Source organism: Heloderma suspectum, chromosome 6, assembly GCF_057233095.1.
Source record: "Heloderma suspectum isolate Gila_16-S chromosome 6, 16-S_ref, whole genome shotgun sequence".
NCBI classification, from domain to species: Eukaryota; Metazoa; Chordata; class Lepidosauria; order Squamata; family Helodermatidae; genus Heloderma; species Heloderma suspectum.
Window position 1 is genome coordinate 74191296 of NC_139463.1, and position 14091 is coordinate 74205386.

Here is a 14091-nt window from a genome sequence, read left to right on the forward strand (position 1 = left end):
AGATTGCTCAGAATTCGTAGAGAGGGGAGAACTGTGTTCACCATTTCTACTGATCCCTGAGTGTTGAGATCAATTTTTAAGAAGTGGATAGTTGTAACAAGTCAGGCCATAGCTAGCTTCATCTTCCTGCTACAGCTGGCTGTGGGAACAGTCATCAGGCTGTCAGCATCTGTTTCCATTTTCGTTTTGTTTTAGGAAGAGTTCCCCTGCGAAGTGTTAACTTTTTCCTCTCTACTGTTTGCTGGCGGGTGGCTCCACCTCCCGTCACAATAATATTTCCCCTTCATGCCTTGGTACGATGTACTTAAAATAAAAACGGGTGCTAGAAATCTGCCTTAAAGACTTAATCACCAGAAAACTGAAATTCTGCAGTTTCTATTTTGAAAATAGATTATTTTACCAAACTCATTTGGAATAGATAGAAGTGGAGAGAAGTGTCAGTACAAAAAGCCAGCAAAGAGGAGACTGATACAGTCCAGATATGAACAGCAGGTGTAAAGATGTGTGGCTATAGAAAAGTAGAAGAGAATTCAGTAACTGGAAAGAAGAGTTACTCAAACAAGTGTTAAAAGAATTATTCTACTAGCCCCACTGTTACTTGTTTAAGATATGGGGAACTTATCTCTGGTTTCTGGATTATTGTGTTATTGGTGTTCTGTGAACTGATGTACTTTTAGATCCATGCTGAATGCAAGCGCTTTGGGAAGGCCTACAACTTGCGCTCTGTAGCGGTGTATGGTGGAGGAAGCATGTGGGAGCAAGCCAAGGCTCTGCAAGAAGGGGCAGAGATAGTTGTCTGCACTCCAGTGAGTATTTCACCAGGCTGTTTGTGGGAGATATTATTTATTATAATTATTATAATTTTAATCTACCCAGTGACAAGTGTTCTCTGGGCAGATTGCAAACAGTTAAAATAATAAAATGCAGTCCAAAACGACTAACAGCACAGGAATAGATACATATAAAGATATACAAAAACAGCCATAGAAATCTAAAAGCGAAGTCTCTAAAATGCCTGGGAGAAAAGAACGGTCTTCTCCTGGCGCCTGAAAGATAACAACATAGGTGCCAGGTGAATCTCCTTGGGGACGACTTTCCATAAATAGGGCACCACATCTGAGAAGGCCCTCTCTCTTGTAGCCACCCGCCTAACTTCCATGAAGGGGCACCCAGAGGAGGGCCTTTGAAAATGATCTAAGGGTTTGAGCAGGAGGAGATCTTCCTTTAGATACTCTACTTCCAGCCATTTAGGGCTTTTAAAAAGCCAACGCCAACACTTTGGCTCTGAAATAGACTGGAAGCCAGCACAGCTGACAAATATGGGAGATCTGGGGTCCAACTTTCTTTTTATTTAAAAGAAGATAACTTCCTGCGATTAGTTCTCATATTTCTGATGTGCTTGATCCTGGCTCGTTTTTTAGCTTCCTAGATTCAGAAAATTCCAGGCTAAAGTGAAGTAGACGTAGCAAGAGGGAGGAAGATTGGGATGGGACCTTGGAGTTTTGGCAGTTAACAGGTCCTGAGGGATTTGTCAGATGTTGAAGCAACTAAACCATTTCCTTGTTACTGGGCTCTGGCTGGGAGTCTTCCATCAAGGATTGCATTCAAGACTTTCTTGACTCTCCTGGGCTGCTAGTATTGCACTTCTTCCTTATAGCAGAACTCTGAGGCAAGGATCCTTTTGTGCATTCTCAGAAAGGACATAGTCACAGGGAAAGTAGGAGTAGTGGAGCCTGCTGAGACTTTTCTAGGTTTAACCATTGTGCTAGAATTTACTGTGACAAGTGGTTTGAATGATGTTGTTACTGGCTTTGCTGACAAGGTCACTGGTGTGTTAAATATTTCCAATCAGGGCCGTTTGATTGATCATGTGAAGAAGAAAGCAACCAACCTTCAGAGAGTCACTTACCTTGTGTTTGATGAAGCCGACAGAATGTTCGATATGGGTTTTGGTATGTACTTAGTCATTGTGGCCATATGGATGTGTCACAGAGGCAATCCAGGTTCCCAGCTTCACATTGTCCTTCAAGACTGCCATGTGCCTTGAGAATCCATTAGGAAGAATGTAAAGATGGATGCCTTTCTTAGCTATGTACTCAGCAGTGACTTACTGCATTCTTACAGAAAAGTACAGGATAATTTAAGTAATAGATGAGGGTGGTGATGTAAAATGAAAGCTTTTGCATGTGGGAATATAACAAGTAGGGAAGAAAGAAAGTGGTTTGACCCAGTGAAGGGTAGTGAAAGTTTGGGAAAACACAAACATGTCTGTTTTGACTGTTAACGCTAGTATCAAGCTGTGGTGTGTGTCCTGTCATGATCTCTGTGGTTAGCTGAGAATGACTTCTTAGTGGTGATGTTAGTGCTCCAGATGGCACTGTGAAAGCACATACAAGGATAGGTTTTGGTGACCACTCCCAACCATTGGAACTTCCCTTTCTTCAGAAGTCTGTCAAAGCCTAGGCAGAAATATCTTCCAAAATACCCTTTTGTTCAAGCAAGCATTTTGTGGCCAGAGGGAGATTTTTTTTTAGTGTCTAGCTCTCTCTAATTTACTTAATGCCCATCATATGAGGTGTGGCATGGCTCATGGTGGCAGCAGCATTGGAGGTGGCATGGAGCGCCCAGCTCTGCAGCCATATAATCTGCTCATGGTGAGTGGGAGGCAGGCAGGACAGTACTGGAAAAATGGACCTATCCTGAGAAAGTTGCATTCTCCATCTCTTGGTTATGCTGAGAGAGGGTGAGAGACAGTGGTATGCGTATGCGCATGCATGAGAGAGGTAGGTTTGTGTGAGCTGCATATTGATTCATGATTTTTTAGTGGATTAATCATTGGCCTCTTTAAAGATTTATTTAAATATAAATTGTTACATGCTTATGAAGGAAAGGCCACTTTTATTTCAATATTCTTCACCTCTGGAGTATAAAATATTTCTCACAACAATAATGAACAAGAGCCAAAATGGCTACAAAAATACATACTGCTGAAAATCCATATTTAAAGGACGTAAGTGACCTGGTTCGCACATAACGCTAACCTGTGGCTTATTTAACCAATAGTTAACCAACCCATAGCTTATTGTCTTACCCAAGGTTTGTCTGGCAGACAATCGAACAAACTGTGGTTTGTTTTTTCAGTCCCTGGGTTGTTTCCCTCCTCTGTCACTTGCTTCCTTCCTGTATCCCAAATGCCGTTGCAGCGCTATACTACTGGCCCGCTGCCTCTGTAGCCTAGCAAAACAACCCATGAACAACCCATGGTTCTGGGTCCACCTATAATGACAACCCATGGTTTAAATAACCCAGAGTTCAACAACAAATCATGGGTTCTCTTCCTGGGTTAACAGGGATTAACTGGGGATTAATAATGGGATTAACAAACCATGATTTGTTAGCATGGCTGGTTCACACATCCGAACAACCCAAAATTCAACAACACATGGGTTAAATAAACCATGTATTAATGTTATGTGCAAACCAGGTCGCTGGCTGTGTTCGCACGTAATACTAAATCATAATTTAGTGCTATGCATGAGCAGAAAGGAGTCTGCATGCCCCACCCCACTGACCAGGAGAACGAATAAGCTAGAAATCAGTCCCACTTTAGCAGATTCCTGGCTTATTGTTCCATGTGAACTAAACTTTAGTTTGTAGAACAAGCCAGCAGAACAAGCCAGGGTTCGTTGTAGCTTGTTTAGCAACTGACTAGAGTTTATTTTAAAACTTATGATTCCTGGTTCACATATAGCGACATGCCAGGATTCTGCTGAAGTGAAACTGAATTCTAGTTTATTCTTCCTCCCCATCACACAGGAGGAGGATAAGGGAGGGGAGAATGCATGAGCCCAAGGCTTCACACAGGCTCCTTTCTGCTTATGCATGTAGTGCTAAATCATTAACATTGATAACGTGATCTCAATTGAGGGCTGTTGACTTCAGTTGTCTGTGGCTCCTACTGTTCAAAAAGACATAATGATTTCATCCCAATATTAAATACATGATAACTTTGGATATAAATTGAAAGAAAAACCTATTTTAAGTTGCAGTTAATTTAGCATATGGAGAATTTAGCTGTCAGATCTGTGCAGCCTGTATGGTGCTTGCCATTACTTTCAGGTGCACTGTTTCTATTGTATTGCTTTTTCTGCTTTTTCTATATTTGTGATTTAAAAATTTTAGAAAGAAAATAATTCAGTTCCACTGAATTGCATAATCTATCAATCATAAAGCGCTTTTATTTGACTTCTTAAAACATGTGCATGCTTCTTTTAAAGAGCACCCTGAGCCTAATATTCAAATGTATCGACATCATATTCAAGAGGTACTGCCATTGAGCTTGTGAGTGATTCTCCATTTCAAGAAATAAAAAAGGTTCATCCTAGAAAGCAGTGATCCAGCACACTTCAACTGTATGCCATACTTTATCCATCCGTTTGGGTGCTTAGAAATCCCTGTGGAACTGCTTTTCACATATGCCATCACAAATGGGGCTTTCACTAGAACTCTTTTCTTCTCTTCATTCAGAATACCAAGTTCGATCGGTTGCCAGCCATGTACGCCCAGAGAGGCAGAGTGAGTGTGGGCTTCCGTAATACGAGATTTCTTGAAATATGTGTTGTATAAGATGGGATAAGTGTTTTATCCTTGTAATGATGCAGTTAGTCTTTCCTGTGGTGGTTAGTTTGAATTTCAGAAACTGTTTCGATGCCTAGATTTCCCTCTGGAAGAAATCAAGCAGTATATTAAATACCTTTGCAGGGTTTATTTTTAGTTAAATATGGACACCCTCCAACTCCCCACCACCACTACCCACAGATTTCACCTTTCCCAGACATTGCTGCATTCTAAAGCCTTGTTCATATAGAGCAGGGTGGGCGCAATTGGCCAGCCTAGCCAATAGTGAGGCATGATGAGAGTTGTAGGCCAAAAGATCTGTAGGGCAACAAGTTTCTCACCCCTGATATAGAGGTAGTTTTCAGGCATGCCAAGCCACGACCTCCATCTTCCTTTGCCCTCCCATTACCTTGAAATGTTTCTCTGCTGCATGGCAAGTAGGGAGCCAGCAACTACCTTGAACTGCAAGAGCTTGGACAGGTGACAGCTGGCTAATGCCAAGCAGGTCATAGACAGGCTTGTTTCTCAGTCTGAAACAAACAACTTTGCTGCTTAATTTGAACTAGGACTTTCTGGTAAGTCATGCTGCAAGGTGTTTCAGAAGTCATTGCCTGGCTTTAGACTGTGTCATGCAGTGGCTGGAATGTGTTCTTCTGTAACTGCATTCTGATTGGAGAGGATAACCTCTCTGAACATGTGCAGAGTGCCCTGCACTGCTCAGTCATCGCAGGGATTTCCCAGGTGTCTGGATTCTGGGGGCATTGCTTCACAGTGGATGGCGTGCCTTCCTTGTGAGCTTGCATTCCAGATCCCTCTGTGTACATATAAATTAAGCACTGCTTTCCTGGCTTAACAGCTCTACTGTTCAGTGCGACTTTTCGGAAGAAGATTGAGAAACTGGCCAGAGACATTCTGATTGACCCAATTCGAGTGGTGCAGGGAGACATTGGCGAGGTAATATTGGAAGTTCTAAAAAACATTGTTTGAAAGGACTTGAGCAGAGAGGGAAGTCCTGGTTGTGCATGGTATGATGGTTCTCTTCTTCCCCTCTTCTGCTCTTGTATTAAAACATTTACTTTACTATTGCCAAGTTCCGATGTTCTGATTTTGTGTCTTTACACCCCCTCCCCCCACAACAGGCAAATGAAGATATCACTCAGATTGTGGAGATCTTCTCCTCTGGCCCCAACAAGTGGAACTGGGTGACTGGCCGCCTAGTGGAATTCACCTCTTCAGGGAGCGTCCTCCTCTTTGTCACCAAGAAGGCAAATGCAGAGGAACTGGCCAATAACCTTAAGCAGGAAGGGCACAGCCTAGGGCTGCTGCATGGCGACATGGACCAGAGTGAAAGGAACAAGGTCATCTCAGATTTCAAGAAGGGGACCTTCCCAGTTCTAGTTGCTACTGATGTGGCAGGTAGGCCTGGGAGCCATTTCTTAAACCATATCCTTCACCTCTCTCTTCCTCCCTCCCTGCCCCCATAAGCTAAGTTGTCCCTCAGGCCAGCTTTCACCCACCTGTCCTGATACCCTTGATATCTATTGTAATATAGAGATGTTGTATACCTCATGCTGGGTAAAAATGGGCTTATCTGCACTACATATGAAACTGGAGCAATCACCTGATTAAAGAAATCTTAGTTGATTTGGGTGTATAAGTTTTAGTTGGCCAGCTGTGATTTAAAAAAAAAATACATGAGTAAAAGTAATTCTGAAGCAAAAAGCCTGCTTTCTTTGCTTTAGCCTTTCTCAACCTGGTGCCTTCCAGATGTGTTGGATTGCAACTCCCATAATTTCCAGTCAGCATGGCCAGGGAAGACTGCTTTAAGAGGATGTGTGTGTCATGACAGTTATATTAGAAGAGGCATTTCCTCCTGTGTGAAACAAGACAGAAGGGGGAATGCCTCTTTAAAGATGCTGCTTACCACCAGCAATTTTCATAAGTACTGATATTGAAAATAATGGCTTAGATCCAAAGGTGCCCTTGCACTAGCCAATAGCAGCTATGTATTTATTATTTATTTGTTTACAACTTTTATATACCACTCCACATCTAAACAGATTTTGGAGCAGTGAACAATAAGAGGTAAAATAGGAAAAGGATAAAAAGAATAAAGCACCTTATTAAAAACAGACTAGTGGAAAGACTCTTCTGTTCATGAAAGGGCTGTTTCCCACTTAGTGGAAGAGCATGGCATAAGAAAAGGGACCCCAAATCCAACGAAGTTCTTCCATTTGCACTAACTCTTTCTTGAGATCTTTTTGTTAGACCACTAGAGTTCATTTGCTATAGTCTGTATCTTCCACATTCATCATGCTTCTTATAATACTGTAATGCACTGCACTGTGAGAAGCCTTCCACTAGCTTGCCCAAGAGCGCAAAGAATGGCACAAATAATATTTTCTCCTGCTTTTTGTTCTTTCAATCACAGCCATTCATCTCTCTTAAAAATTTGCCACCTGGTTAATCAGGTGCACCTTTTTAGCCATTAAAAAGTTTTCACTTTGAATAATCACTTGATTGACTAAATGATGCAGCCCTAATTTTAAATGGGTTAAAACTGGTTAAACTGTCTCATTGTGAAAGACCCCCCAAAAGGTCTTCATAAGTGAAAATTTGTGTGGCAACACAGAATTTGTTGTTGGAGATCCCTCATAGCTTCACACAATTATATTTTTCCTAGGCTGCTTTGACTGAGATCATAACAATTAAACATATTTGAAATTAACCAGTTGAATTTGTTCATCACATTTGTATCCACCCTTCCTCCAATTTGTAATACCTTACGTTTGGCTGTGTCTGGGAAACTGACCATTGCTACCATGTCCTGCTTTGCTATCTCACTGGTTTCATTCTAAATCCCCATTGAATATTTCTCTTGTATTCCGCCCCCTCAGAAGGAGCTAAAATTCTTGTTAGCATAACTAGAACTTAATGCAGCCATACATATTTCCAGCCCAGGAAGAATACAGTTGTCTTTTTGGAGTCGCAATATAATCAAAGCATAGGCCGATAATTGTCTTGCACAGAAAGTGTAGGCGATAACATGATTGCTTTCAAGGTTAACTGGAGCTTTTCTGAAATTAAAAGTGATGGAATAGAAAAGAGTTCTTTGAACAGACCCAACTGGGTTGAGGGGGGTGATATAAGCAGAATGCTCTCCAAGGATAAATATTTATAGTGTGTGAGAATTGTAGTGAACCAGTCTTGACCTCCCCACCCTGCCCCACATGACTCTTAATGTTCTGTGCCTAGCTCGTGGTCTGGATATCCCTTCCATTAAGACTGTCATCAATTATGATGTGGCTCGCGATATTGACACCCACACCCACCGAATCGGTCGTACTGGAAGAGCAGGGGAGAAGGGTGTGGCCTACACTTTGCTGACTCACAAGGATAGCAACTTTGCTGGAGATCTTGTTCGGAATTTGGAAGGGGCCAATCAGCACGTCACAAAAGAACTCATGGACTTGGCCATGCAGGTAACTTTGGCAAATGCTAAGAAGCCCTGACATCTTTTGCTTTGCCTGAAACATGCATGATGGATTGCATATGTGTGTTTTGACTATGAGCAACCTCAAATTGCTGTTTTCACTGCATTTGTTCCTATGCTTGGGGGGGGGGGGGGTGCCTAGTAAAGAAGATCTGGGCATTAGCCAGTATTGTCCAATAGTCAAGACAGTTGCATCTGAATCTGAGAGAGTAGATTTTATTTCTGCCATGGGCTTGCTTTGTGACCTTGGACAATTTGGTCTCATTCAGTCTCTTTCCTCATCTGTGAAATGGAAATAATAATAAACCACCTACCTGGATTGTGTGGTGTGTAGTAAGTACTTTGCTGACTAATTGAGCTCTATAAATGATAAATAGCTGTTTGGGGCAAAGATTTTAGACTGATTGACAATTCAAACATGGAGGCCTATGCAAAGAATGTAATGTAAAAAAAAAAGGGAGTTATGTTTTTCCAGAAATGCATGAGATTTTCTCTCCCCTACAGCTATCTGGTAAATAGTATAGGATAATGATGACTCTTCCATTCTTGCCTACTTGTACACTTTTATTTTTTGGCATTGCTTTTACACTTTTGGCCAGAATGCTGTAGTCTGGAGTTGCTGAACCAAGCCACAACTGAGTGCTCACATATTGCAGACTTACTCCTCCTATTCATGCTACTAACCTCTCTCTCTCTCTTTCAGAACGCTTGGTTCCGGAAATCACGTTTCAAGGGAGGGAAGGGCAAGAAACTAAATATTGGCGGTGGTGGCCTGGGATACCGTGAGCGCCCTGGGCTAGGATCAGAGAGTGTGGTAAGCATTGAGATTCAGAGCACTAATGTATACTCACCAGTTTGAACCTATACATGTCTACTTAGAAGTAAGGCCCACTGATTTAAATGAGATTTACTCCCAGGCAAGTGTGTATAGGATCGCAGCTTAAATTGAACACTGGTAACTGCCAGGCTCTTTGTGTCACAGGACCGTGGGAGTAACAGTATAATGATCAACTATGAGGCATATAAACCGTCTTCAGGAGCAATGGGGGACAGGTTGTCCGCAATGAAGGCAGCATTCCAGGTTGGTATTTTATTAATTTATTTATTACATTTATATCCCGCCTTTTTCCTCCGTAAGGAACCCAAGGCAGAGTACATAATCCTCCTCCATTTTATCCTCACAACAACCCTGTGAGATAGGTTGTGCTGAGAGTGACTGGCCCATAGTCACCCAGTGAGCTTTCATGGCCAAGTGGGGTCTAGAACCTGGATTTCCCGATTCCCAGTCCAACACTCTAGCCACTACACCACATTGGTATGACAAACTGCCCTGCTATGGATTCTTCTGGGCACTTGTGCTGCTACTACTTTTCCTCCAAGACGTCTAGCCCAATATGGCCACTGTGTCCATGAAATTCTGTTCTCCCTATTTGTTCCTGATCATATCAGGAGAAAGAATGCTGCAAATCAAAAATAGCACTTGAACAGAAGGCTGGAAAGGGGGGGCTGAGGATTGCACTGCCAGGCCTTTTTCTTCTTAACCCCCCCCCCCCCGCCCCACCTTACTTAAGATGAGCTTCTCCATAAGTCAGCCCATGTCCACATTACCGTGACCATAACTGGAGAGAAGCACTTGGGGAGCTGATGCGTCCCTTCCCTCTGCCGTTCCCAGTCTATTTCTTAACTCAACATGATCTCATTAAACCAGCTTTGGAGGAAAGGAAGCCAGTAGCTTTTCTTCAGAGTGGTGGTTATTCAGCCTCCAGCTGCAGCCTACAGAGCAAATTTCTCTTACTCAGTGAGCAAGATCTTTATTGACCAAGGGTGGAGGTCAACTTCCATCCATCATTTAGCTCCAAGTTGCTCCTTTGCCCATTGGAAGTCAACCTTCCGCCACACCAATGAATGTGCAGAGAGCAGGGGGGAATGTGTATTCTAGCGACAGAGATACCTGCAGGCAAGGATTAGTTCAGTAAAATCAGCTTGATGGCTGCAGCAAATAAGCCAAGCCATGCTAATGCAGAGGGCCAAAAAGGAGAAGTCTCTTACGGCTCTGGGAGAAATCCCTTCTCCATATAAAAAATGGCTACTGGGTACCCCCTTAACAGGAATGAATCTCTGAGCAATAGCTTAAGCCCATTGAGCAGAAGCCCATCCCATCCAGCCCCCAGTCTCCAATGTAACAGTGTCTGATACCCCTGAAAAAGGGAAAGTGGAAAAAGAGGCACGTGTTGCTTAGGAATCCTTGTGAAAGTGAAGCTATATGTATATTGGTTGGGGTTTTCCTTTTTCTCTCTTGTAGTCCCAGTATAAGAGCCATTTCGTTGCTGCCAGCTTTAGCAACCAGAAGACAGGCAGTTCCTCAGCGGGTGCCAGTGGGTGGACCAGCGCTGGCAGTTTGAACTCCGTGCCAACAGGTTCAGCACAGCAGAACTTGGCAAAACCCGACAGTCCTGTGGGCACAGCAGGTATTTCGAAAGGTATCCCAGGCTTCACAAGCGCTGGAAATTTAAATAGCATACCCAGCTTCCCAAGCACTGGAATTCAGGGATTCAACAGTGTGAATGCCAGCAATAGCAACAGAGAAGGCAGCAGTGGCGGCAGAGAAAGGTACAGCGACAATCGGGGCAGTGGTCGCCACAGTGATGGCCAGCGCCATGGAGATGGCAGCGGTCGCCACAGTGACAATCAGCGCCATGGGGAAGGCTATCGCCATGGGGAAACCCGCCATGGGGACGGCCATCGTCACAACGAAAGCCGACATTCTGGTGGTGGGAGCAGCAGCAGCAGTAGCCGCCATGGTGACAGCCGAAATAACGGGGACAGCCGGAACAGCAGTGAAAGCAGAAATAGCGAGAATAGGAATGAGAGCAAGAAAGATGGCAACAGCAAGACAGATGGTTTTGCTGTTCCTGAACCTCCAAAGCGCAAGAAGAGCCGATGGGACAGCTAAGAGCCTGGGCTCCCCACAAAGTGGCACGGTGCCCCCTCCCCCCCCTTTCTCTCTCTAAGGAGGGTCTCTCTGCCAGTACATGGCTACTGAGAAGGATAACAGTAGATAGCAATGATCCCCAACCAAGTCTTGGCTGGTGCATCTGCAGACAGCTTCACTTTACTGGCGTGTCAGTGTTGTGCTTTGGTCAAAAGGAAAGTGTTCCCTTTTATGGAGTTTCTCTATGCTCTGCCTTTGAAAAATCCGTCCACCCTGAGAGACTTCAAAAGACTGATCCTTCTTAGCAAGAACAAAACATTTTTGTGTGTTTCTATTTTAACTGTGTCCAGAAAGGGGCTTGAACTGGGTAGGTTTGTTTTATTCCAATCAGTGTGGAAGTAAACTAGCCCCTGTTCCCCAGTAGGTGACCTGCCTGCCCCATGAGACCTCTCAAGGTTCCCTCTTTTCATCCCCATCACCACTATTCTTCTACACCTTTCTCTGCTGGTCATAGTGGCCGTCTGTGCCCAGACCTGGTTCCCATGTTCCTATTCATATTATTTCACATGTACACAACAATTGTGACATGCACAGTGTCATAAGAGAATATGTTAGTCACGACTGGGGTGCTGACGGCCACTGCAAGCAAGAGCTGTGGGAGGAGTGACAGTTCCTGGGGCAGAAGGGGTGGGTGGGCAGCTCACAATTGAACTAGCCCATCTAATGCAGAATCTTGGGCCTTGCATGGAAAACGTAATGCTTCATTATGGCTTATATCAGTTCTTCAGCTAATCGCTTTACCCTTTTCACCTGATGCGTCAACACTGAGTAGTTCTTATTTGGGGGTTTGTGAGCAGGGGCTTGGGCTTGATTCCTGCTTTATCAGTTGTCCACAGTTAAGGCAGAGAAGAGAGGCAAAAGGTCAGATCACTCCCTCCTACTCACTTGATAGTGTCGGCATGCTAGTAGCTAACAGAGAGAGATCAAGATTCTGTATTTCTATGAGTGGGAGGGAGATGGCAACAAACATGTAAGCAATGCAGCCTGTAGATGTGTCACTTTTCCCTCCATATGTAACCTAGCTATGATGAGGAGTTTGGCTGGAGCTAAAAGCCTCCTTTTACTCAGTATAGCAACATGCGTGAATAGTGTGGGGCACACATTTGCAGGGGTGGGATGGTAATCTTCCTCACGCCATTTTATGTTTTTACACAATATGCCATCTTCTGTGTCCTGAATATTTTCTCGCGGGAGCAAAGACTTAAGAATGCAGTGGGAAAACTGCTCGACAGAGATTAGCAGAATCTCAGTTTGCTTTGAGCGAAGCTCTCTGTCTCCAGGGATAATACAGTTTCTACTCAAGTTGGTTCCGGATGTGTGTTTGGGCAGTAACAGCTACATTAAGCCTGAAGAGGATAATAAAAACAGGCCATGCAGCCATGGGGATGGCCCTCCCAAGCAAATAAGATGAAAACTGATTCAACGTCCGTTTAGGTGGGGTCTTGTGTAAATTGCGATTCCTTTGTGAATATTCCGGAAGTTATTCTCTCCCCCCCCCTTCCAAAAAAAGGGTAAAACAGGTTTGGGGAGGGAGACCTTTCATATATAGTATCAAGTTTTTGTGATTTTGGGCTGACCTAGGAAGGTTTCAAACTTAGGAAGCTTGGGACTGGCTGCTGAAGAAGCATGTGTGTGCAGAGATGCTAAAAGTGGGACCTGTGTGAAACAGTGTGCTGCTCTTTCCAAAATGCCTGTTGCATACACTTCTGGGAAGAAGCAGCAAATGTAAAAATATTTTGCTTGATTTTTTTTTAAAAACTGTCTTCTTGGGCTTTTTAATCTGTTTTTTTTCTCTTTTTGCCAGAGTGGTAGAAAAATATTGTTTGCTGAAAATAGTTCTGTTCCTGCTTCTCATTTTTATGAAGAAATATCTGAAGCTGTGTCAGGATTCTGTGACATGCCATTCCCTTTACTTTCCACTTTCTCTTCTAGTAAATGTTTTATTACTAGGACAATTGCCTGGGATGTGCCTGTTTATTTTGGCCTTTTTCTTTTTACTCATAAGTGAGTTTTGCAGATAGAAAATATCTGACTGCTCTAATTGAGGTCAGGAATGAATTTTTCCGCAGATCAAACTGGCCAGGGACCTTCAGAGTTTTTTTGTCACCTTCTGCAATTTACTCCTTGCCACATTTGCTCAAGTCACTTTGCAGGGTTATACACACCTCTTCCTAACAGCTGCTTCTCCCCTGCAAATCGCTCCCTCCTAGCACCGTTTTGTGACAGCAAAGCAGCAGCTATGTGTTGGCTGTTAGTGTTTAATTTCAGTCTTAAAGAGAAAGGGATTCCATATTCTCCAAGATATTGGAGAAGTCTGCCTAGTAGCTCTAAATTGGTCACTTTGTACAGTCCTCAGTGGATAGACACAATTCTTCTCTCCATGAATGGTTGCTTTGGGATTGAGATAACAAAATGTTACTTTCACGTTGGCAGGGATGCTTTGCAGAGGTGGTGGCAGGTTTGTTTGAGGTTTTAGAATTCTGTTTTTTGTTTTGTGTTTTTAAATCTAGATACTACAAAATATCTGTCTGGACACCACAATTAGAAGAAATGTACAATCGCATCTTGGTTTCATAATTAGCTGGGAAATGTGCAGTGCTTTTGTAAAGGTGATAACGTGTACTAGCTAAAAGAGAGGTGTGAAGCTCAGCCTAATATGTGACCCACTCCCCATGCGTAGCCATGTTTTTTTCTCATAGCAAGAAAAGTGGGTATCTTTCCCCTTGCTTTTTAACAATTTAAAACAGGGATGGGCAACATGTGGCTCTCAAGTTGTTTTTGCCTACAACTCCCATCGCCCCTTACCATTGGCTATGCTGGCTAGGGCTGATGGGAGTTGTAGGCCAAAACATCTAGAGGGTCACAAGTTGCCCATCCCTGGTTTAAAGCAAGACATGATATCTACTTTTAAATAAATTCTGTAAAACAGAATTCGGGCTATCAGCCTTTTTTTTTTAGTTATTAAATAAATGTGCATGTTATCACTCTC

The 14091-nt window shown here is 43.3% G+C and overlaps 1 protein-coding gene across 3 annotated transcripts in view; it reads left to right on the plus strand.

The window, feature by feature from the left end:
• Positions 1–13057, plus strand: part of DDX42 (DEAD-box helicase 42) — a 27729-nt gene extending 14672 nt beyond the window's left edge. For all 3 annotated transcript variants that reach the window (XM_084804912.1, XM_084804913.1, XM_084804914.1), the window contains 9 exons: positions 678–806; positions 1853–1952; positions 4528–4575; positions 5474–5571; positions 5757–6033; positions 7873–8099; positions 8814–8924; positions 9093–9191; positions 10413–13057. In XM_084804912.1, coding sequence (XP_084661038.1) covers positions 678–806; positions 1853–1952; positions 4528–4575; positions 5474–5571; positions 5757–6033; positions 7873–8099; positions 8814–8924; positions 9093–9191; positions 10413–11063 — 1740 coding nt within the window. In that variant the 3' untranslated portion in view covers positions 11064–13057. The remainder of the gene's footprint in view (positions 1–677; positions 807–1852; positions 1953–4527; positions 4576–5473; positions 5572–5756; positions 6034–7872; positions 8100–8813; positions 8925–9092; positions 9192–10412) is intronic.
• The last annotated feature ends 1034 nt before the right edge of the window (positions 13058–14091 follow it).